The 22,828-nt window shown below is 35.5% G+C and overlaps 1 protein-coding gene across 9 annotated transcripts in view; it reads left to right on the top strand.

The window, feature by feature from the left end:
• The first annotated feature begins 3,025 nt into the window (after positions 1–3,025).
• The window catches only part of RUBCNL (rubicon like autophagy enhancer), a 39,357-nt gene continuing 19,554 nt past the window's right edge, over positions 3,026–22,828 (top strand). The window contains exons 1-7 of one of the 9 annotated variants that reach the window (XM_074304715.1): positions 3,026–3,193; positions 4,991–5,249; positions 5,405–5,566; positions 6,776–6,889; positions 9,054–9,160; positions 10,825–10,945; positions 16,612–17,289. In XM_074304715.1, the coding sequence (XP_074160816.1) occupies positions 9,092–9,160; positions 10,825–10,945; positions 16,612–17,289 (868 nt within the window). In that variant the 5' untranslated portion in view covers positions 3,026–3,193; positions 4,991–5,249; positions 5,405–5,566; positions 6,776–6,889; positions 9,054–9,091. Of the gene's footprint in view, positions 3,194–4,884; positions 4,904–4,990; positions 5,250–5,404; positions 5,567–6,775; positions 6,890–7,313; positions 7,381–7,428; positions 7,674–9,053; positions 9,161–10,824; positions 10,946–16,611; positions 17,290–22,828 lie in introns of those variants that run through there. The other 8 variants (XM_074304711.1, XM_074304712.1, XM_074304716.1 and 5 more) reach the window with 8 other exon arrangements.

The following is a 22,828-nucleotide window of genomic DNA, read 5'->3' as shown; positions in this document are numbered from 1 at the left end:
TCTTGACTCCCAGTACAGTTTATTCCATCGTTTCTACTGCTGCCCGTTACCATATATCTCTCTTTGCTCAGTTTTTCCCAATATTCGCTTCTTTTTCATGGGTATAGTGGAATTTTTGTTTTAAGGAGAATTTTGAAGGAAATTCTCAAGAAGTTCTGATTGCATTTGGAGATAATATTGTCACTGATTTTCTGTTCATTAGGAAAGTGATTTTTCTTTTCTATTCATTACCCAAAGCTGTAACCCCAAACATCTGAAACCAGCTTGAAGCTGTTAGTACAAACAGTTGTGCATCCCCACAAGATCCTACATGCCTACTTTGAGGTATGACTCTTTTTCTGTAAGGAAACTAAAATTTATCATGCGATATATTTCAATCATTTTTTTTTAAACAGGCACAGAATAGGAATCATATCAGCCTTGCCTAGAACTGCGAAGGATGTCTCTAGAAAAGATCAGACAGACGTCAATTCATGAAAAGAGGGAAGAGAAAGATTAATAAGGCCCACTTTTTATGTCAGACAAGTAGCACTTCTTCTATCAAATCCTTTCTGTGCTAAAAAGATTGAACCTAGTAATTGGTGTTTGCAGATAGAAGACCCAGTCAGGTATTCTTAACAGATTGGAATCCAATAGGATTTTGCTCTGGATCCAAAAACTTAATTTTTTTCTAAAAATCCATTAAATATACCCACAATGCAAATCTTTTACTACAAAGGTGGGTCTTAGATGCTAACAAAATATCATGGAACTAGAGGACAAAGGACCTTTAGAGATTATTTTACCCAATCCCCTCCATTTACAGTGGAAGAAACTGAAATCCTGAAAGGTCATATACATTAGAGATAAAGTCAGAAAAAGAATCATGGAATTTAAGAAATCATCTAGTTTAATCCCCTTGTTTTGCAGATGAATAATTTGAGGAGACCTAGAGACAAGCACTCACCTAGTAAAGCAAAGATTTGATCCTACAATTTTTATCATAGGTCTCTTTCTACTGCATTATTGTCCCCCTAGCTGAACTTTTTAGCTCTTAGGCATATCAACTTCTGATATGCCAATTTTTTATTTAAGTAGTATATATATTTGTTTTTATTTTTAGATAATATTTTATTTTTCTAAATGTATGCAAAAATAGTTTTCAACATTCACCTTTATAAAACTTTGTGTTCCAAATTTCCTCTTCCTCTTGCCCACCCTCCTCTCCAAGACAGTAAGCGATCCAATATAAGTTAAACATGTGCATACTATTCTAACATATTTCCATAGTCCTCAGACTGCACAAGAAAAATAAATCAAAAGGGAAAAACCACCAGGAAGAAAAATTCAACAATAAAATAAAGGTAAAAATACCTCTGATCCATATTCAGTCTCCATAGTTTTCTCTCTGGATGCAGATGGCACTTTCCATCTCAAGTCTATTGGAATTGCCTTCAATCATCTCATTGTTGAAAAGAGCCAAGTTCATCAGAGCTAATCATCACATAATCTTGTTGTTGCTGTGTATAATGTTCACTTGATTCTGCTCAATTCACTTAGCATCAGTTCATGTAAGCCTTTTCCAGCCTTTTTTTTTTTTTTTGAAATCAGCCCTTTTATCATTTCTTATAGAACAATAATATGTGTTATGTTCATATACTACAAGGACTGCTACAAACATTTATATGAATATGTATATTTTTATAGCACTTTGGGTATAGTTCCAAATTATTCTCCAGAATGATTGGGTCATTTCATAACTCCATCAACAATGCATGAGTGTTCCAGTTTTCCCACATCTCCTCCAACATTTATCATTACCTTTTCCTGACACTTTAGCCAATCTGAGAGGTATGAGGTGGTACCTCAGAGTTGTTTTAATTTTACATTTCTCTAATCAATAGTGATTTATAGCATTTTTTCATATGACTACAAATGGCTTTAGTTTCTTTGTCTGAAAATTGTCTCGTTATATCCTTTGATTATTTATCAATGTCAATTAATCAATTTATCAATTGATTATCAATATATGCCCTGCCATTCTAAAGTGCAGCAGAGTAAACACAGCTTTGATTACTTATGGGACAGTGAGGCTGCTCAAATGGAAAATCTGCTCCCCTGCTTCCCAATCAAACCATCCTTTGCTAGGCCTATCAACATGCAGAATAATTCAGTTTAGGGGTTGTGGTAAACACCCTCTTGATCAGAGAAGTATAGGACAGCAGAGTTAGAGATAGCAGACATCTTTTAGGCAATTCATCTTAGATGACAGACTGAGACCTAGAAAATCAGTCATCCAGCATTTGTTATTAAATGCTTTCTATGTGCCAATCACTGTGTCAAGTGGTAGAGAGAGATACAAAAAGAGCAAAAGGAAATCAGTTTTCTTAAGGAGTGCACACATTTTAAAGGGAGACAATATACAAACTAAACACAAGGAAAATTAGGAATAATTTTAAAAGAATGTAGTCTCTTGCTCAGATATGTAATAAGTAGGAGGAAAAGGCATAAACATTTATTAAATTTCTACCACATGCCCAGCATTTACAAATATTTAATTTACAAATATTAAAACTTGATAGGTATTGTTATTCTTATTTTACAGCTGAGGAAGCTGAGGCAGAGGGAGGTTAAATGACTTGCCTAGGGTCACAGCTATTAAAGGCATTTTTGAACTCAGATTTTCCCCTAACCATTGAACCACCCTCATCCTAGAGCTCAGATTTGAATTTAATTACTTTGCTGCTCAGAGGGTCATAGGCAGGCAGGGAGAAGGGCCAAATTAGATAGAACGGCAAATGAAATTTTGCTGCTTTCAATGACATCAATGTTGCTATTCTTCCCCTCTCTATGGCTACACCCTTCCTTCTCTCTTAGTTAGATCCCCGCATTGACATGATTTCTCTCCACGTTTACGACCCTGGTATCCTCCTGCTCTTTCCTCTGGGCTTGCTTACTTGCTGCTCACTTCCTTCCCTATTTTTTTTTTTTTTGTGTGCACACATTGATTTCCCAGCTGCTGACTTTGTCATCCAAGTTCGCCAGCGGGTCATCACTCTGCTCCCGGCTTACTCGTTTTCACTTACAGACTCACTTTTTGTGAAATTGGCTCCGGACTGGTCTGGCAGTCGCTCTCCAGAACCTACTCTGATCACAATGGGCTCCCTCAGTGTTTCAACAGACATTTGGAAGTAAGCCATTCTGCACTGAAGTGGTAAGTTATTTGACAATGCTATTGCTTCTTGGCGCCTTTTATATGTCAAAGGTTCTGTTGACCTTGATCTATAACCTTCTCCACTTAAAACAAAGCAAAAAACAAAACAAAACAAAACAAAACTCATGTGGAAACTATAGAAGGTTTTTTTTTTGCTTTTGTTTGTGTGTTTTTGTTTTTTAGGGATAACGAACCCAAGGTTGACAGGAACAAATCTACCCTTATCAAAGCTTCTTTACCTGGTGTACTCGAAATTGTTGCTATTTAAGAATTTTTTGTAACTATTTCACTGTGTGATCCTGTGTGTTTTATCAACTTAAAAACATTGTTTTGGGAAAGCGTTCATACACTTCAGATTGTCAAAGGGCCCATGTTCCTCAAACAGTTAAGAATTCTTCAAATCCTGAAAATATAGCAGTATGTTATAAATATTCTTTCATTTAATAGCTTGCTGTGAAATTTCTTTTCTACTCAAATGATCCTTACACTGGACATTAAGAATTTCTACAGCCTCTTAGTCCTCAGATTTTGGTGGTCAAATCTTTTTACAACTTGGAGAATGCCAGAGAGGATGAGAATCTGGTCCCTGCCCTTCAATCTATTTTCTGTGAGAGAAAAATATTAGGCTATTTTTAATTTAATCAAATTAGATAGAAAGAAACCATTCAGATAGAACTTGGACTAGGAGACCATTAAAGTACTATTCAACTTGGAGATTTTGTGTGTACTGGAAAGAACATGGGAGTCATACAAATAGTAGGTAGACTTAGCTTTCAAATCTATATAGCTGTATGTTCAAATCTGATCTCAGACACTTAATACTTCCTAACTGTGTGAACCTGGGCAAGTCACTTAACCCCAGCTTCAGGGAAAAAAAAAAAAAAAAAAAAAAAAGAATGTTCTATTGGGTTAGAGCTTGACATGAATTTCACCTTTCAGTGTTGATCAGCAACTGTTCAGCAATTTATAATCCTAGAGTTGTCTGAGAGAGTTTAAATGATTTATCCAGGATTTGGTGACCAGTATGTCAAAAACCGAATTTCAATTCAAATCATTCTAACTCATGAACTCTACGAAATGGTCCACTCTCTCATGATGTTACCTTCTAATAAAAAATACATTGTTTAAGTAAGATATATAATGTTAGCTCCTTAAGAGCAGAAAATGTTTTTCTTTTTGTCTCTCTTCTTTGATGTAGACGTTTATTAAGTGCCTGTTGAATGAAAGAATGATTGAATGAAAAATGACCTAGTATCTGCCATCAAAGAAGTTTACCATTCTAGGAGGGATAGATGAAAATAGAGGAATGCTCAGAATCATAAAATAATCCTGAGTCTTACAACTAGAAATGACCCTTTAAGGTGTAAAAATATTGAAATTCAAAGGTGAGGAATGAAGCTGAGGGGGGACTTCCTCATGGATATTTATATGAAGCACTCTATAAATCCTAAAACCCTTTTATTATATTGCTACCAAGATTGATAATCCACGCTATTATTAATGATCTCATTATTATTATACACTTTAAGTACTGAATGTTCATAGAGGGAGTCTATGTGATTTTCAGATGTCAGGAAGATTATGAGTGGGAGTGAAGAAGACCTAGAAGGATAGAAGGCCAGCCTGAATTTTGCTGTTGAGTCTGTAAATGGTAGTGCAAAGATAAATCTATCCCCAATCAAGTATTAAGGGTTATTCTTCTTTCAGTAGGTAAAATTGAATTTTAAACGTGTTTTAAAACGCTTTCCTCATAACCTCTACAGCACTGAAATTATGGTGTTCTTTTTATTCGTAAAGGAACCCAGGCTCAAAGAATGCTGAAGGACTTGCCTCCTATCACAGAGATATGTAAATGTAGGAACTGGAATTTTAACTTAGCCCCCTATTATACCTGGGCGTAATACCGTAGAGGGGCTGTCCCTCACCTGCAGCGCCGCCCTTACCTGGACACGCCAGATTCTACCCTGAGCTCTTGGGTACCTGGAGCTCCCCTTATTCTCTGGACCGGGGCGTGATGGAGTAGGTCCCTAGCAGAGAAAGAAGCTTCTTTCGCGAGGTAAAAGATGGCGAAAGTGGGGGACCGGGACGGAGGGGGGCGGCGGGTGCCTCGAGGCTGTTAAGTTTCGCCACTGCTGGGGAGAGGATTGCCGCAGCTCCGCCTTCTCCACTTCCCTCCGCCGCAGCTTCTCAGTTCTCCTTAACTTCCCCCAGACCCCTCGGACCAGGACTGTGAACCGCACTGACCACGGCTATCAGGCCCGGCCCTCTGCGAGGCCGTAGCAGTTGTCCGGGGGACAGACACTCTGGGAGGAGAGGAAAAGAGCTTTTTTAGAGGACTCACGGAGGCAGAGATGGTGTCCCCAGAGGAAGAAGGTGGGTGAGGGAAAGGGCGAAGGCAGCCCAGAGTAAGTTTCAGTGACCAGTTATTTAACCTCGGTTGAGCAATAAGCGACAGGCACCGTGAGGTCACGGGTTCGTAGAGCTGGAAGGGACTTTAAAGATTATCTGAGCCCTTCCTCTTATTTCACAAATTGAGGTCCATCTAGGGCTAGTGACTTGCCTGAGGTCACAAATATATTGCATATATTGTACATACATAAAAGTGATAGAAGCCAGATATCTTGACAAATTATGTGTGGACAGTTCTACCCTGGAATGGTGGCTTGGGATGAAAATTTTTTTTTCAAGGAAAAGAACATTTCAGCAAACAATTTATCGACCACATAACAACGTGTCTAGATCCGTTCTAGGTTTGTTCTCTTCCCTTCTCTGTATTTCTCTTCTTTCCTCCAAAAGCAAACACACACACACACACACACACACACACACACACACACACACACACACACACACATATGTATTTAAATAATGCATTTAAGTGGGGAATCCCCCAATACATAAAATAAGGTATTAGTGGGGCAGGTTCTTGGGTATTTCTTTAGCCAGATCTATAATAAATGGATATGTCTGGGTTGGTTGCACTGCAGGAAAGAAGATCCTGACCAAGATTTGTAGTAAAGCAAAGCATCTCATTTTATTTTGAATTGCTTTTTCCTCCCTCTTCTACCCCAGTGTGGCTGAAAGGACAGCTCCCTGAGACAAATCTAACTTTTCCCCCACTTTTAAGAATGCTTGACAAAGATTTCTCCTTTCAAAGTTGTCTGATGGCTTCTGGATTGGTCAGGAAATTAAGTATGTCACTAGAGAGAATGAGGTATAAAACAACCTGGTTGCTGATTATTTAACCAGTAAGGATTTAATGCCCCTAAAGAAAAAATAAAATTGTAGTGTTTTCCAGAACACTACCCTATTATTACAACAGAAACATTCACAAAATTTCAGAGTTGGAAGCCACCTTCCCAGAGGTAAAAAGTAGACAAGTACCTGGTCTGTGAATCTGGATTAAGACATATTAAAAAACAAAACTTGCTGTTTAATGTTGATGAAAATCTTTCCTCAAACCTCAGATGGGGCAAGAACCTTGTTGCTACCTTAAAGATGGTATTATAAATAAATAAAGTGTTAATTAAATGTGAAATATTCCTCTCTAATCTGTTCTCTTTTTTTCTCCTTTCCAACCAGTCTGGTAAGATCAAATACAATCCATTCTAGGTAAAAGAGAATTCAGCTTCTTTTAAAAGAAATTCAGAAAAGAGTCCTTCAGCCTTCCATTGAAATGCTGAACATCCTCTCAGGGTCAGCTATTTTTGAAATACACAAACTGTAATTTTATTTTCTTGGGAATAATTCTCCTGCATGCATTACTGTTGATCATTTTTGTAAATTAACAGAAGGTCCAAAGCTACTAGGGTTTTGAAGGTATATTTTGGGCCAAGATACTGGTGCAACTGGGTAGGAGTGAGTTAACCCCTATTGCTCAGGTCCAAACCACTGTCATTGCTCACAATGACAGTGAATTGATATGGTAAGAGTATTTTCCCAAATCCACACATCCCAAGTCAGTATCCTGACCCTATGACACAAGGCACTGCTTGTAGTGGCTGTCTGCCCCCAAAGCTTCACATATCCAGTCTTATGTTAATGAATTCTGTTTTCTATATATTATACTGGCACAAATCTTAGAGTGTTTTCTTTCTGTCTCAGAGATTATATACTTTTGGTTTATTTCGTTTGGTTAATTCCATGTACCCATTGGAGTCGTTCAATGTGATGAATCCTGATAGATGGTGAGGTATACTTTATTACTGTATCGGTTTTCTTCCTATGACTCTTTAAACACAAAAATATCCATTGGCTTTCCAAAATAGATTAGAGTTCTCATTCTCTTATAGGATTAATGGTTGTAAGGGAAGTAACATCAGAGATGGGGCATAGAAGAATGAGAAATTTCCTTTGGATATTTGTTGTGAGAAAGGATGATTGGAAAGTAAAATAAAAACCCCTATCATATTACTTGGGGACATAATTTTACTACCCATTTGAAGCAATGTTATGCTATAGATATGTAGCAGCTATATGGGTAAGTTCTCTTGGATTTTATGTACTATTTGTAACATAAGAAAGTTTAATTCTAGCATATGTGCCGTACTAAATTTCAGAAGGCAAAATTTCTCACTTTATATTTAGCAATTTGTGACCTTCCGTGGTTTATTTGTAATAATTGTTTTTGATCCTGAAATCAAATAAAGGTTTTTAAAAAAGGCATTGAGTATAGGGTAAAAAGTTCCTGAACTTGCAGGTGGAAGATCAGGGTTTGAGAATCAGCTGGGGTGGTTTCTAACCAATACCAAATTGCTGAGCCTCAGTTTCTTCATCTAAAATGGGGAGAATGGTAATGATGCTTATAGTTCTTCCAGAAAAATATATTTTGAAAGGATAATTAATGACATATGAGCTGGAGCTAGCTTTAAGCAACTTGTAAGAAGTAGTGGTAAAGTTTTCATTGTATTTATAACTCAGAAATTGGCAATCAGTACAAATCAGGGCCTTTTTTTGTTGTTTGATGATTGTCTAGATGAAATAATGTATAAATAATGCAGATTAAGTTTGAAAGAGTGTGTGTATACATTTTTTTTTTCTTCTACAGAGCCCAGTTGCTAAACCCTAAGCAGCACATCTATGAATTGCTCTATAGACATTAAGCTTAGCAGGAGTACAATAGAGCACTCAAGGACTAAAGTTATCACCAGACTAGACGCCAACCAGACTGTAGGCTAATTATAACTGGCATTTATATAGCAATTTTAGCCTCACCTCCTGCCTCTGAGATAGTATTTAGGGGATTGTCCTTTTCTCTTCAGAACTTTTACAAGTTTTCTGAATGTTTCCCCATTTTTATGAAAGATATTCCCTACAATGGACAGGCATCAATCAAGGTATAGGGAAATAAGATCCAGGTTTCCTGAATTGAGGCGCTTTGCTTGAATCCAGTACTTTTATCATTTGAGCTTCTATGTTCATTTGATTGCTGCTTGGGGAGAGTGGGAAGAAATAGTTCTCTGGCTGGGTTTGAATCTTACCTCTGATATTTGTCGGATGGCAAGTCATTTAAACATAGGTGTCCTTATCTGTAAAAATTGTCCACTGCAAAGTTATTCTTGAAATGAGTTAATATGTGTAGAACACATAGCAAAACTTATAATATTATGAGAAATACAAGCTATTTTTGAATATTATAAGTTTTTAAATTTATACCCAACTGCTTTTACAACTGGACTATTTACTATTGTTAACTCTACTCAATGGAATTTGAAGTATGTTTTTTTGTGATTTGTGTTAATTTGGAATATCTTTTAAAAATGATATTACAAGGGCAGCACATAGTAAGTGCTTAAGAAATGCTGGTTGACTTGACTTGAAAATCACCCACTTGTATCATATTCTTTCTAATTGCTTTCAGGTGGTAAAGAGGGGAAAAAAAATCAAGTCTTTTCCAATATGTCTACTCTTCAGTCATTACCACTAGCAACCTACAGCCAAGTCACAAATCAACTGAGGCCTCCAAGTGTATGTAATGCATTTTCTTCTTTCTCCTTTCTTCATTTACACATCATCTCCTAAATCTAACTGGTAGAGAGAATGTTTTTCCATTTAAAATTTTTCTGGTTGATAGGAATAGTTCCTTATCTCCTCACCCCCATCATCAAATCATTAGGCAAGATGATTTGACTAAAGGACTTGCTTGAATCACATTGTACTTTTTGTCTAAGTGTTTTGCCAGGCTTGATTTTATGAAATTCTTGTTTAGATTCAGGTGCTTAAAAAGTTGCTTTCTCTTCTTCCCACCTGTTGTACTTGGACTCTGGAAAGAAACACTATTTTAGTAATAGAACAACTTTGCACTATGGACCCTACTCCTACAAAGAGAGTTCATGAAACTTTAGTCCTTAAATATTAACAAATAATTATTTAATTTAGTATGTTTTTCTTCCATGATTCTCAACAGAAAAAAAAATTTTGATTAATGTTCTACTTTTATGTCAAATTACCATTTTCTTCATTACGAAGTTTAGTTTAAAAAAAATTGGAAGTATCTTTATAGGTTTCTTCATCATATTATGTTGGTTAGAGGTAAGAGAAAGTAACAAGGATAGAAAGGGAACTAATATTAGAGGGGCTTGATGTGCTGATTGTCCTGAAGAGAGGTCTCTTTGTTAAGACTAGCCCCTCTAAGGTGGTGGTCTTTATTAGTTTAATTTTTATGATCTTAGAATTGTGACTACATTGAATGAAAAGAACTTCCAACCTATCTTGAGATATGAGAAGATCCACCTCCTTTCCTTCTTTGCAAAGGTGAGGTTCTGGATGCAGAATTGAAATATAACATCTGATAGCATTGATAGGTTAATTTACTGAACTGGATTTTTTCCCCATTTCTGTTGAAAGAGTGGCTCATTGAGTAGGGAAGTGGTCATTTTGGAAATGAAGATGATAGAAAAGCAAAAGACATCAATATAGGTTTTTAGAAGAAATATTTTTACATTTGTATCTCATAAATGTAAAAATGCTGCTGAAAATATCCTAGAGAAAATTGTACTAGGTGTGAAAAATAACTCTTAAAGTTTTCAACACATTTTCCTCACAACCACTATGTGAGGTAGATTGAGATAGATTCAAAATGAAGATATTATCCTTATTTTTCAGATGAGGAATTTGAATCTCAGAGAGGAACAAAAACACATTGTAGTTGTGGTCAACTGCCAAACTCTCAACATTGATATAGTGAATGAAAAAATTGAATTCCTTGATTGTCTTTATGAAATGCTCAGTGACAGTTTTTATTTTCTGAGGAAACAAAATATTATTTGAACGAGAAGTTACACTTCTGAAATCCTGAGTGCACTGAAGCTTTTATTAATTTTTTAGCCTCTGCTCTAAAGACTAATTTACTCAATTATAACCCTCAGGACTCTCATTACCTTATTATGATTTCTTTGGGTTTAATATAAACAACAAAACAACTCTGAGTATTCCTTGTGGCACAATTCCCTTAATCTTCCTTAGTTTTCTTTCTAGCTTTACATAATCCTAAATAATTATATATTCGCTGATTTTTTTTTTATTTTTTTTTTTGCAAATTTTCTCCCAGTTCTACAGAACTGCAGGTTGTGGGTTGTGGTCTCTGCTAGCCCGCTAGCTAGCTAGCTATTTTCAATTTCCTATTCTTTCAGTTGCTAAACAGAGGCAAATTAATCTGTGGGGAATCAGTGAATTCAGGACATATTCCTCCATCTCACACCTCACCAAGGACAAGCTGTCTTACTCCAGTGCCTCAAGTCTCCATTCAGTCAGGTATGAAACTTTTCATTTATTCATGTTCAAATCTGACTTCAGATACTTTCAAGTATGTAACCTTAGTGCAAATAGTTTTTACCTATTTCAGTTTCTTCAATTATAAAATAGGGGTAATAATAATGCCTACCTCATAGAGTTATTGTAGGAGCAAGTAAGATAATCTTCATATCTGAGCTTAATGTCTGGTGCATAATAGGTACTATATAAGTGCTTATTTCCTTTCTCTTCCCCCTTCCCATGAACCTAAAATATCAGTTCGTCCTATGAATGCTTCCTTTGCTAGGAAAAGGAAAACTTCTCTTTTAAGCAACATTTCTTAAACTGTGGGTCTTGTAATTGAATGTGGGGATTGCAAAATTATGATTTATTATCAATAAGTGTTTGATTTGTAAATCTATTAAATGTTCGAGGTTGCATAAAAATCTCTTGGGTGAAAAGGGCTCACAAGTGAAAAAAGCTTTAGAAGATGACATTTATTCTGAGACACTTAACCAGTTTTTGAAATTTTAAATTTACTTGCTGGTGATTAGGAAAAGATTTTATTAGTGATTTCATCAATTTTGCAATGCTATATGCCATTCTAATGCCATGTTAAGGCAGATAACACCATCTTTTAAAAATCAGAAGGTGCTTGAAGGAATTCTGTATGAAACATTTTTGGTTGTTGAGATAACTTACTATCTTGGATTTTTCCTCACATTTTTAATCTTAATAACATATTTCTTAAATTTTAAATCTCCCTCCATTTTTTTTTATTAAAAAAGAAAATCAAAAACCCCTTCTTTAGGTTATTGAAACTATTTCACTCTATTTAGGAATCTCTGCTAGCAATCCTGGACATCTTTACTTCTCCTTCCTTTCCTGCTTTTTTTTTTTCTTTTTTGCTTCATCCATTTATTACATTCCCCCTTTCATTTGGACATTGCTTCTTGAGGCAGTATGATTTAGGGGAAATAGCCCTGTACTTGGAGGTGGTAGAGATTTGTGTATGTGTTATATCTCTGATTCTTACTAATTGTGGGATAGTGAGAAAGTCACTTAAACTCACCAAACCTTTGTATATTTATCTATAAAACAATAGCACCTAAACTTGATGGGTTATCTTAAGGAAGGAAGTCATTTGTAAGCCATTAAGACCTGTATCAATATCAACTATTATAATTAGCTATTATTTTTTGTGTCTTCTCATATGCTGTGCCTTAGACCCACAACAGCTTCCTTCACATCCCAACAATGGCCATTGCTCCATCATCCAAGGAATTATTGAAATCCCATATCTTTCTTATCTTATTAAACTAATTGGAGCAAGTAACAACTTTGTCATATCACATCTTTTCCATAAATGAAACTCTAGCAATTTTTCAATTTAAGTGCATTTGTCCTTATATACATACAAAGTAGACAAGGAATTCTGATTAATTTTTGTACTTGTAATATACCTTATTCAGTTGCCTGGTCACTTTTCCTTCATCTATAGCAATATGATCTTAATTATCCAACTTCTAAATCCTTGGGATTTGTTTGATTATCATGTACTTCTCTGTATAAACTTGAATCTAAAACTAGGATGATAAAGATAAAAGATTATTTTTTTCGTGATCTGTGTCTCTGGAAAGCATTTAAGGTTTTATTTTTGATGTATAACATCTGAAAATTCAAATGCTGGCCATTTGTTAACGTTGAACTTCTATATCTCCCCTTCATTTTTCATGGTTCCTCTATTTGTCTCTGCTGGCTTTCTTCATCATTCCTCTGATGAAATAAAGGCCATTTTAGAAGTAGAGTGTCAGTGCCTAGTCATTGTCTTAGCTAGTTAATGTTATTTCCTTCCTAGTGCTTACATTTTGGGGACAAATAGGGTAATATTTTGTAAAGTGTGGCAACTTTATGCAAAATGTACAAAGCTACACTACGTGGATGCTGACTTTGGGGAACAATTTGGAGAGGGAAAGAATCTCATTTGGGAGTTTTAAGATTTTTTCCCAAATGATAGCACTCTGAAGCAATTTAATATGTATATATATATTTGTGTGTGTTAGGTTGTGACTTCTGATACTATTGAGTTTGCTATCTTTTCTATTACCTTCAATACTGTGGTATATCTAGTCTTTACTGAGTACCCTGAGAGAGCAAGCCCTATTTCCTTTCACCTCTGATATATCTGGTCATGATATTTACATCTAGAGTTACTGATTTTATCAGTATATGTATATCTTCCCACTAACACCATTTGAAAGCCTTCCTTATCTTAGTTGATAAATTTAGCCAGTAGCTTTGGCTAAAAATACTGCTGGTAAAAATAATGCTGGTCAGCATTTTGGTGTCTTCATTACTTTCAGCTTAGTTAAGCTGTTTTTGGCCATCAGACAAGTAGATTTGCACTTAAAGCGCTCACCTGTGATTTTATTAATATAAGGAGCTCTCCAAAAGGTTTTTGTTGCTGTACATGGATTTTCAGTCATATCTAATTATTTATGACTCCATTTGGGATTTTCTTAGGAAAGAAACATATTTTAGGGGGCAGTGATGTTTAAATGAATGTTCCCATGCATGAGGGCAGGATGTGATTTGGTGAAACAAACTTAAAGTTGGATATGAATGAAATGATTCAACAACAACAATAAATAAACACTGTTGATTTCCTACTGGTGCTATTATGTCTTTCAAGATAGATAAATAGGAGGAAGGAGCTTCAAGAAAGTCCTTGGAAGAAAATAGGAAAGGTCTGACAGGCAGCAAGCAAAAAACCAACAATCCACCCAAACAGATTTACAGTGGATTTTATTTATTCTTCTTTGTAATACTTAAAGCTATTTAGCTCTTTCTAGTTCCTTTCCAAGTTTAATTTTTTCTAAATGACAAAGCAGTGACGTGGTAATGACTTTTCAATCACGGGATCATCAGATTTAGAGTTGAAAGGGACTTTAGAGAAAATCTAATATAACTCTCATGTTACAAACATGAAACTGAGACCCAGAAAGGGTAATTGTAGCCATTTGAAGAAGTAAATGCAAACTTGAGAAAACAAACCCTACTATTAGGACATCCTCTTTAAAAGGCTCTGTTAATTGTTACCAGTATCCACATTCTACTGTATGCCTTTGTTTGAAGTCTGAAATAACAGGTTTGACATATTGAGCAGAACCATGGAGTGACCATGTCACCATTTCATTCCACTAATAAGAAACAACCCAGTGGTGGGCTACAGGTAAAATATCTCTGGCCATTCTAGGAAGGGCAAATTCAGATTCTTCATGCGCGTGAGTATGTATATATGGGTGTATGGGGGAGGTGTGTATAAGGAGATTGTGGATGTGTATGTGTGGGGGAACATATGTGTTGAGCTCATCTAAGTTCGATAATCCTTTGAAGCCTGAATTTGTTAGTCTGCTAATGAAGGCTAGGTTCACTTTAAAGCAATCTTACTCAGAATAGAATTGTCTAGTGCCACAAACAACTCTTTTCTACAGTTCTTATCCTTATTTCTGTATGGATCTGCAGATAGGTTATAATTAAAAGCAGGACTCTTGGAACAATTTCTGAGTTAATGAAACTTTTTAAATAGAAACATTGGGAATTTTAGTTACAATCTTAGTTATGGTTATGAGGAAAATTCTCTCTAACCTATATCTGTTTTAACTAATTAAGTGCTGCTGTGCACTGAATGCTGGCTCTCTAGTAGTGTGACTTCTCCTACTTTCCTGCTGATAGCCCATATTAACACTGTTTTATGAACAATGATAGAGTGAATTCTGATGAATAAAGAACACAGATGTGTCCATAGTAATTAGTATGCAACCACCAGCCATTCTCATTAATCTTTTTTTGAAACATCTTCCATCCCAAGATTTATCTTTCTTAAACTCTGTCCCTTTTCCTGACCCAGATTTTCCCATTAAAAAGAACTGATGTGGAATTAAAGTGATGGGGACCTTGTTGATGTTCTTGTAACAGTAAGGGGGCCTATCACTACAAGGAGAACTAAGGATAGGAAGACCAGAGCATCTAGAACCCCTTCTCTTTTGGAGGGGGTTATTTGACTGACATATAAGTTGGACAACATGACTCATAAAGTTCTCTTCAACTTTAGGATTATACAATTTTTTTATGGGGGGAGGAAGAAAAATGTCTTTAAAATGCTTATCACTTCAAATCACTGAAAGAAATGTGAGGAAAACAAAGGTTAGATTTTATCAATAAATAAAATTTTGTTTAAATATTTTTTGTTTAAAAATAGTTATTGCTTAAGGAATACAACTACTTAAGGACTATTGGGGAAGCTAAGTGGCACAATGGATAGAGCCTTGAACCTGACATCAGGAAGGCCTATGATTTTTAGCTGTCCAACTTTATTATACTACCTTAAGTTTCTATTTTATTATAAGACCTACAAAGCACATTCAAAATTACAACACACAGGTGTAGGTGCGGCAGGGATTATTACCTATTTTATAGATCAAGAAATCAAGTTTTAGAGTTGGAATGGCTTGCCCATGGTCACACAGCCAGTAACTACCAGAGTTGGGACTTAAACTTACATCCCCTAATTCCTATCTAATGTTCTTTTTCACTACAATAAATTATACCTGTTATATAAGCCCCAAAATAATTGTATGCTATGAAGTTTTGAAACAAAATTTGGATATAACAATAATTTTTGTATCTAGCCAAGTTCTTTAAAATGTGATCCTTCCACAGAGTATTTTCACCTTTTTAGCTGTTGTTTGCTTTCTTTTTTCTTTCTCATTTTTTCCTTTATGCTTTGATTTTCTTGTACAGCATGAAAAATGTAGAAATATTTTTAGAAGAATTGTACCTATATAACCTATATTAGATCACTTGCTGTCTAGGGGACAGGGAAGGGGAAAGGGAGGGAGAAACATTTGGAACACAAGGTTTTGCAAAGGTAAATGCTGAAAACTGTCTTTGTATTTTGAAAATAAAAAGCTATTATTAAAATTTAAAAAAAAAAGAAAAAAAAAAAAAAGAATAAAATATGATCCTTATTCTCTTATAATTTCATAATTTGCCAAGAAGTCAATCTTGGCCTGTTTTACTGATAAGGAAATGGGAAGCACAAGCTTGTGATTTTATTGTAGGTCAAATTCTTCCAGTAATATAGAGCAAAGGCCTTGGCTTGGGTACAAGGTTATTTTCTTGAGGTACATAATGATGGGATTTAAAGGGAATGGGCCATCAAGATTACTGTGAGATAAAGGTAAGGCTAAGGATTTTTCTCTCTATAGGTACGCTGATTTTTGGTTCTGGCCTTTGACCTACCTCTTGCTGCTAAAGCTGTCTTTTTCAGCAAGCATGATGTGATGGGATTAGAGCTAGAAAAAATTAATCTAGTTCACCAGTTCCTTCATTTAAAAAAATGGGACCATTGAAATTAAGTGATTTGTCCAGGATCTCACAGTGGTAGAGCTGGGATGCTATTATATCCTTTAACTCCAAATTTAGGTCTCTTTTCATTACATCATAGAATATTGGGGCTTACAAATCAAGGAATCAGTCAACAGGTTATAGTAACAAATCAGAATGAGTTTCCCTTTTAAGGTAGAAATTCTAGATTTGAAATAGGTGTTTTTTTAAAGTACAATTTAAATGTGTTTGATGTTTACCTGTAATGACTCTGAAAAAAACAATATTTCTTTCAACAGATCATCTCTCCAGGTCAGTAGTAGATGGACATGAGAGGAGTACTAGGTCCCATTCAAATGGTATGGCAGCCATCAGAGAATTCCTCCTGTCTGTTTTGAACTTGTCCACATCAGAACCACCCTTGAGGCCTGAAAAGATGGTGTCGCAAGCTGTTGGACCTCAGAAGTCTCCTCTGAATTCCTGGAAGGAGAGGAGTGACGAGTCTGAAGACACAGAGGAGGGACTCAGCCAGTGCAATGTTGCTCTCCCTCTTAGCCAAGTTGATATTAGGTCCATGCGGCACAAAGCTGCCTGGATTAATTTACCCCAGTGTGCTGCAGAAGAACAGGCTCAGTTGCTGGATTTGTGCACCTCTGTTCCAGTATGTGAAAGCAATAAGGCCCATTTCATAACCAATCACAGACCCTTTCCTTTGGGATGTTCGCCTACTCCCTCTGATAACTCCCTCACAGAAACCCTATTGCTGGGAGATAGTGTTGCTACAGCAAGCAGCTCCCTCACTTGTTCAGAAGAAATGGATATACACTTGTCTCAATCTTCACCAGAACAGCATGTTATGCTTCCAGAGAGCCTGTCACCACCAGCCATCATAACAAGGTCTAAAATTCCAGCCCCCTCCCCATTTCCTGTGAACACCAGTGCTTCCCACCAGCCCCTGATGACCCCTACTGAAAAAGGTATTGCTGGGTAATCACATCTATTCATGTAAAAGATTTTCCTTGGTTGGGTCTAAATCTTGTCTTTGTTGTTTGGTCACTAAGTTGTACCTGACTTTTTATTATTCCTATGAACTATATTTTATGTAGAGTTTTCTTGGCAAAGATATTGGAGTGATTTACCATTTCCTTACCCAGACTTGCCCAGGGTCACATAGCTAGTAAATTACTGAAGCTGGACTTGAACTCAGGTACCCTGACTCCAAGCCCAATGCTCTACCCATTGAACCACTTAGTTCTTGGCTTGCTGTTTATAATCAATCAATTATTAAGTGCCTACTGTGTGCTCACATTGTCTCAAGTACAGCGGATAAAGTTGTCTCAGGTACAACTAAATTTCATTTTTTTTAAGGTACTTACATTCAAGTATAAACAAGTATAAACACACACACACAATGACTGCATATTAGTTAAAAATGGAGATTTCATAGCAGGAGATAAGGTGGCTGGTTTTTCCTTTTGGCTAAAAAGCAAATTCTTAGCTCATATAGCAGCTTTGGGGTCTTCATTTTGGGGAAAGTTAGAATCCTTTTTTTATCCTATGACAAAAGCACTGATTTTTGTGACTAGGGAATATCTTTTCTATTGATTTACTTTTTAAAAACCAAGAAGGTCAGTTAGTTAACAAGCAATTACTATATGCCAGGCATAGAATACAAATACAAGCAACACAATGGTAAGAGATTTATTGAGTAATAATAGCTGAAAGAATAATAGTGGCCTCTGACATCTCTGAACAAGCTATTTCTTGGTGCCCATAGGCAACTAAGACCAGAGTTTTGTTTTTTGTTTTTAAATTATAGCTTTTTATTTACCAGATGTATGCATGGGTAATTTTATAGCATTGACAATTGCCAAGCCTTTTGTTCCAATTTTTCCCCTCCTTTCCCCTCCCCCCTCCCCCAGATGGCAGGTTGACCAATACATGTTATATATGTTAAAGTATAAATTAAGTACAATATATGTACAAAAAGAATTGGATTTTGAAATAGTGTACAATTAGACTGTGAAAGAAATAAAAAATGCAGGCAGACAAAAATAGGGGTATTGGGAATTCTATGTAGTGGTTCATAGTCATCTCCCAGAGTTCTTCACTGGGTGTAGCTGGTTTAGTTCATTACTGCTCTATTATAACTGATTTGGTTCATCTCATTGTTGAAGAGGGCCACGTCCATCAAAATTGATCATCACATAGTATTGTTGTTGAAGTATATAATGATCTCCTCATCCTCATTTCACTCAGCATCAGTTCATGTAAGTCTCTCCAGGCCTTTCTGAAATCATTCTGTTGGTCATTTCTTACAGAACAATAATATTCCATAGCATTCATATACTGTAACTTATTCATCCATTCTCCAACTGATGGGCATCCACTCAGTTTCCAATTTCTGGCCACTACAGAGAGGGCTGCCACAAACATTCTTGCATCCTTCTTTAAAATCTCTTTGGGATATAAGCCCAGTAGTAACACTGCTAGATCAAAGGGTATGCACAGAATAGCTGGATATATCCACAATTCCACCAATAATGTATCAATGTCCCTGTTTTCCCACATCCTCTCCAACATTGTGCATTATCTTTCCCTGTCATTCTAGCCAATCTGACAAATGTGTAGTAAGACCAGAGTTTTTAAACTATTTTCATATCATGGATTACTTTGGCAGTCCTAGTAAAGCCTATAGATACCTTCTCAGAATAATGTTTTTAAACATATAAACTAAATTACATAGGGTTATAAAAGAGACTAATTCTATTGGAATGAGCCTAACAAAAAAGTTCCCAGGTCTCAGGTTAAAAATCTTGTTCTGTAATGCCGAAGAAACTGAGCAAGATAGAGATTAGAGAACAATTTAATAATTTATTTAATGGAGAGATTTACTGGGACCAAATGGATCAATGGTTTGGTCCCAGGGCTGAATGAGACTATAGTCTCAAAGAATCCAGCAGTGAATGTCAGATACAAGATTATTTTATAGGGTAACAAGAACAATGACATAATGGAGGTACTGATCCATCCCATCCATGATGGGGATGACCTAAGGGGGGGAGGCACCTAGGATGACATAATAGGAGGTAGTGAAGAGGCTCCTGATATTCTAATGATATCTAAAATGGATAAAGATCTTTATCCCATCAAACATTAAGAGGGGATAATTATAGCTTGAGGTCTGAGATACAAGACCTTTATTCTACCAAATATTAAGATGGAATGGTTATAACCTGAGGCAGTTAAGGTAACTGGGTCAGTCATTAAAAGGGAACTATGACACCACAGTTCTAATTTCTTAAATTGCTGAGGTACTGATTTTCAGTTGCTAATTAGGAGCTTCCTTGCACCAATGAAATCACAGATTTGGCAAAAAAAAAAAAAAAAAAAAAAAAAAGGAGAAATGTGTTCATGCACACATGTGCACACACATTATGCCAAAAGTCTTAATGTTTTCATAGCATATATATCTACACATATGTACACATACACATAGATACTTTTCCAATGTCTATATGAGTGGTTAAAAAAAAGTTCCAGAAATGATAAATAGATTTGGCAGAGCATAATTGTAAAAGAATATTATGAAATCGATCTGAAGAAATCAAGTCAGACATCCATCATAGGTAATAGATATTTTGCTATTTATTTTATGTGAAAATAGCTTTATGGGCTCAAGCAAATGCAAGTAGACAAAGACAGTAATACTATATGAGCCATTTACTCTTGGGGGAACACAATCTTTTATAGCTCATGAGTGGGGGAAGTAAGGGAAGGAGGCGCTAAGGACTAATAAGGATGTATATTGAGATGTTGAGACTAGCCCAAAGATAGTCTGGGAAAGCTGAGTTTCCCATCAAGATTTAAGTACTAACAATGAAAAAGCCAGGATGAGTTCCAACTTCTTATCATTTTATGCTTAAATAAAACAGTTTGGAAAATTCCCTAAAGGTTGTTGTGACTGTTTTTAAAGATGCTAACTAGACAGTCTGGGAGAATGCCCAACCATGATTCTTGTTTTAGCAATTCTTAAGAATAAGCTAGTTGGTGTTGTGGATAGGTGTTGTAGGGAGGACTTGAGTTCAAATTTGATCTAGATACTTACCACTTCCTAGCTGTGTTATCCTGAGCAAGTCACTTAACCCCAATTGCCTCAGCAAAAAAAATAAATAAATAATAATAAACTAGTTGAGGATTTATATCATATAGATCTAGATGTTCATATAGATCATATAGATCTGTAGACCAGATGTTCATATATATATATATATATATATATATATTTCTCATGCATATATTGTTTCATATGTATATATACATATATATATATATATATACATACATACATACATATATATATATATATATATGTCCCATGTGTATATGACATATGTTTGTGTGCATGTCCGGCTGGTTTTTTATGCACCTTAAATTTTGTCAACCTTTTTACATTTATTTTCTCATTTGAACCATTTAACATCTCTGTGAGATGTTATTATTTCTTTGTGAGAAATATTATTCTCCCCATTTTACAGATGAAAAAAATATGAGAAGTTAAGTACCTTGTTCATGGCCACAAAGCTATTAAATGGGAATGGATTCAAACCTACATCCAGCATTTAGTCCCTTATGTCATGTTGACTTTTAACCTGTAATTACCTATGACACTATCCTGAGCATTGTGGAGTTATTAGAGTTATAAAACATATAATCTCTCTTCAAGGATCATAATATCTAGTTAGATTTATTTGTGAAAGAGGAGCAGGATATATTTCTGTCAGAAAACTTTTAGACAGTGAAAAATAGATGTGTAACTTTAGTACCCAAGTGTGAGAACTCAATTCATTCCAATTCAATAAGCATTGCTGGAACTGTGTTGGCTACAGGGATAAAAGGGGAAAAATGAAAAATGAAATCTTGTTCTTATGGAGCTCATGAAGTCATTTCCAAAGGGGCAGTTATGTATGTCTTGATTGATGCCTTATTGGAATAAATGAATAAGCTCTTCCAATGACTGACTACTTGTGAAAGAACTTTGACAACTGTAAATTGATGTGCAAAGCTGACAATTGCTTTTATTATTTTAAAAGTTACAACATGTGAGTATATACATTCTTGCATACTTCTAAAAATATTTTTATTTTGTTTTTACGTTATCTTCCTTCTATATCTCTCTTCCTGAGAATCATACTATATACAAAGAAAAAAAAGAGAAAACTCAAGAAAAACAATGTTCCCCCAAAATTGATAATATAAGTAATGTTTCACACTATTGGTTGCCCCCAGCATCCCTAAAAATAACTAGAGAAGATGTCCTTTTGTATCTACTCTTTGGGGCCCTCCTTCTTTGGAATTTTGCAACAGTAATTTGTTGGTTGTTTTCTGATTGCTCCTTCTGTTTACATTGTTGTAGTTGTGATGTGTATTGCTTTCTTGATTATACTTAATGCTTCTTTGTATTCATCCTATTTATTATTTCTTTTAGCAGAGTAGAAGTATATTCATGTATAATTTGTTTAGCTATTCTCCAGTTGGTGGGCATCTACCTATTTTACATCCAGTTATATATACCATGGTATATATGGGAACTTTCTTTTTTTTAATCATTGATTTCATTTTTTTTTTTAAAGTCATTGTTATTATTTTAGATTCTGATCTGACAGCCTTTATTTATGGGCCACTTTTCAATTAGTTCATTTTTCTTATTTGATTTAAAACAATTCTAAAATCTGAAAGAGGGAAGCAGGAAAATTCCCTTGAATCACAATGAATGAAGTTTATTTGCTATATTTGTGACTTGTAGTAGAGTTCTCACACTGGCATATAAAGATATGTATTTGATTTGTAGAAAAGTGGAAGCAGCCAGTTCTGTAGGTATAAGTGATTGGCTCATGATTAACTGATCCTTGTGGCATTTTCTATTAATTCATTTCTCATATGTTTTGCCGTTTTCAATATTAAAGAGTAACTTTTAAGTTTGGTGGTCATTAGATGATGATTAATCTCTAATGAGAATGCAAACTTATCAAGGATAAGGAAAGGAAGGGAACAGTCCTCCTCTCCCACAAATAAACCTGTCTGTCTCACTTTTCCCTCAGCTGAGAAATTTTTGTCAGGAAGCAAATGCTAGAGCTGTCCCTGTCCAATAAAACCCTAAGTATCTTTGTTAAAGCTGAATATTAGCCCCTTCCTAGTGTTTTTTGTTTGTGAGGCAATTAGGGCTAAGGGACTTAGAATCACACATTTAGTAAGTGCTAAGTGTCTGAAGCAGCATTGGAACTCATGCTATAGATACTTCTTTGGGATCAGCTTTGGGAATGTTCTGTTTTCATTTTTGCCTGCTTAGAAATTTGAGGACACTAAATGAATAACTAAATGAACTTTCTACTTCATGTCCCATGATAGCTGTAGGGACTTCTTATGTGGGTGATGGTGAGGCAGAGAGACAAAGAATTATATGTGTCCCCAGCCACTGGAATATTGTACTACTATGCAAAGAGAACCAAATTTCTA

Source organism: Sminthopsis crassicaudata, chromosome 3 (assembly GCF_048593235.1).
Source record: "Sminthopsis crassicaudata isolate SCR6 chromosome 3, ASM4859323v1, whole genome shotgun sequence".
In the NCBI taxonomy this organism is placed as follows: Eukaryota; Metazoa; Chordata; class Mammalia; order Dasyuromorphia; family Dasyuridae; genus Sminthopsis; species Sminthopsis crassicaudata.
The sequence above is the reverse complement of the archived record's forward strand: the minus strand, read 5'-3'. Positions and strand labels throughout refer to the sequence as shown.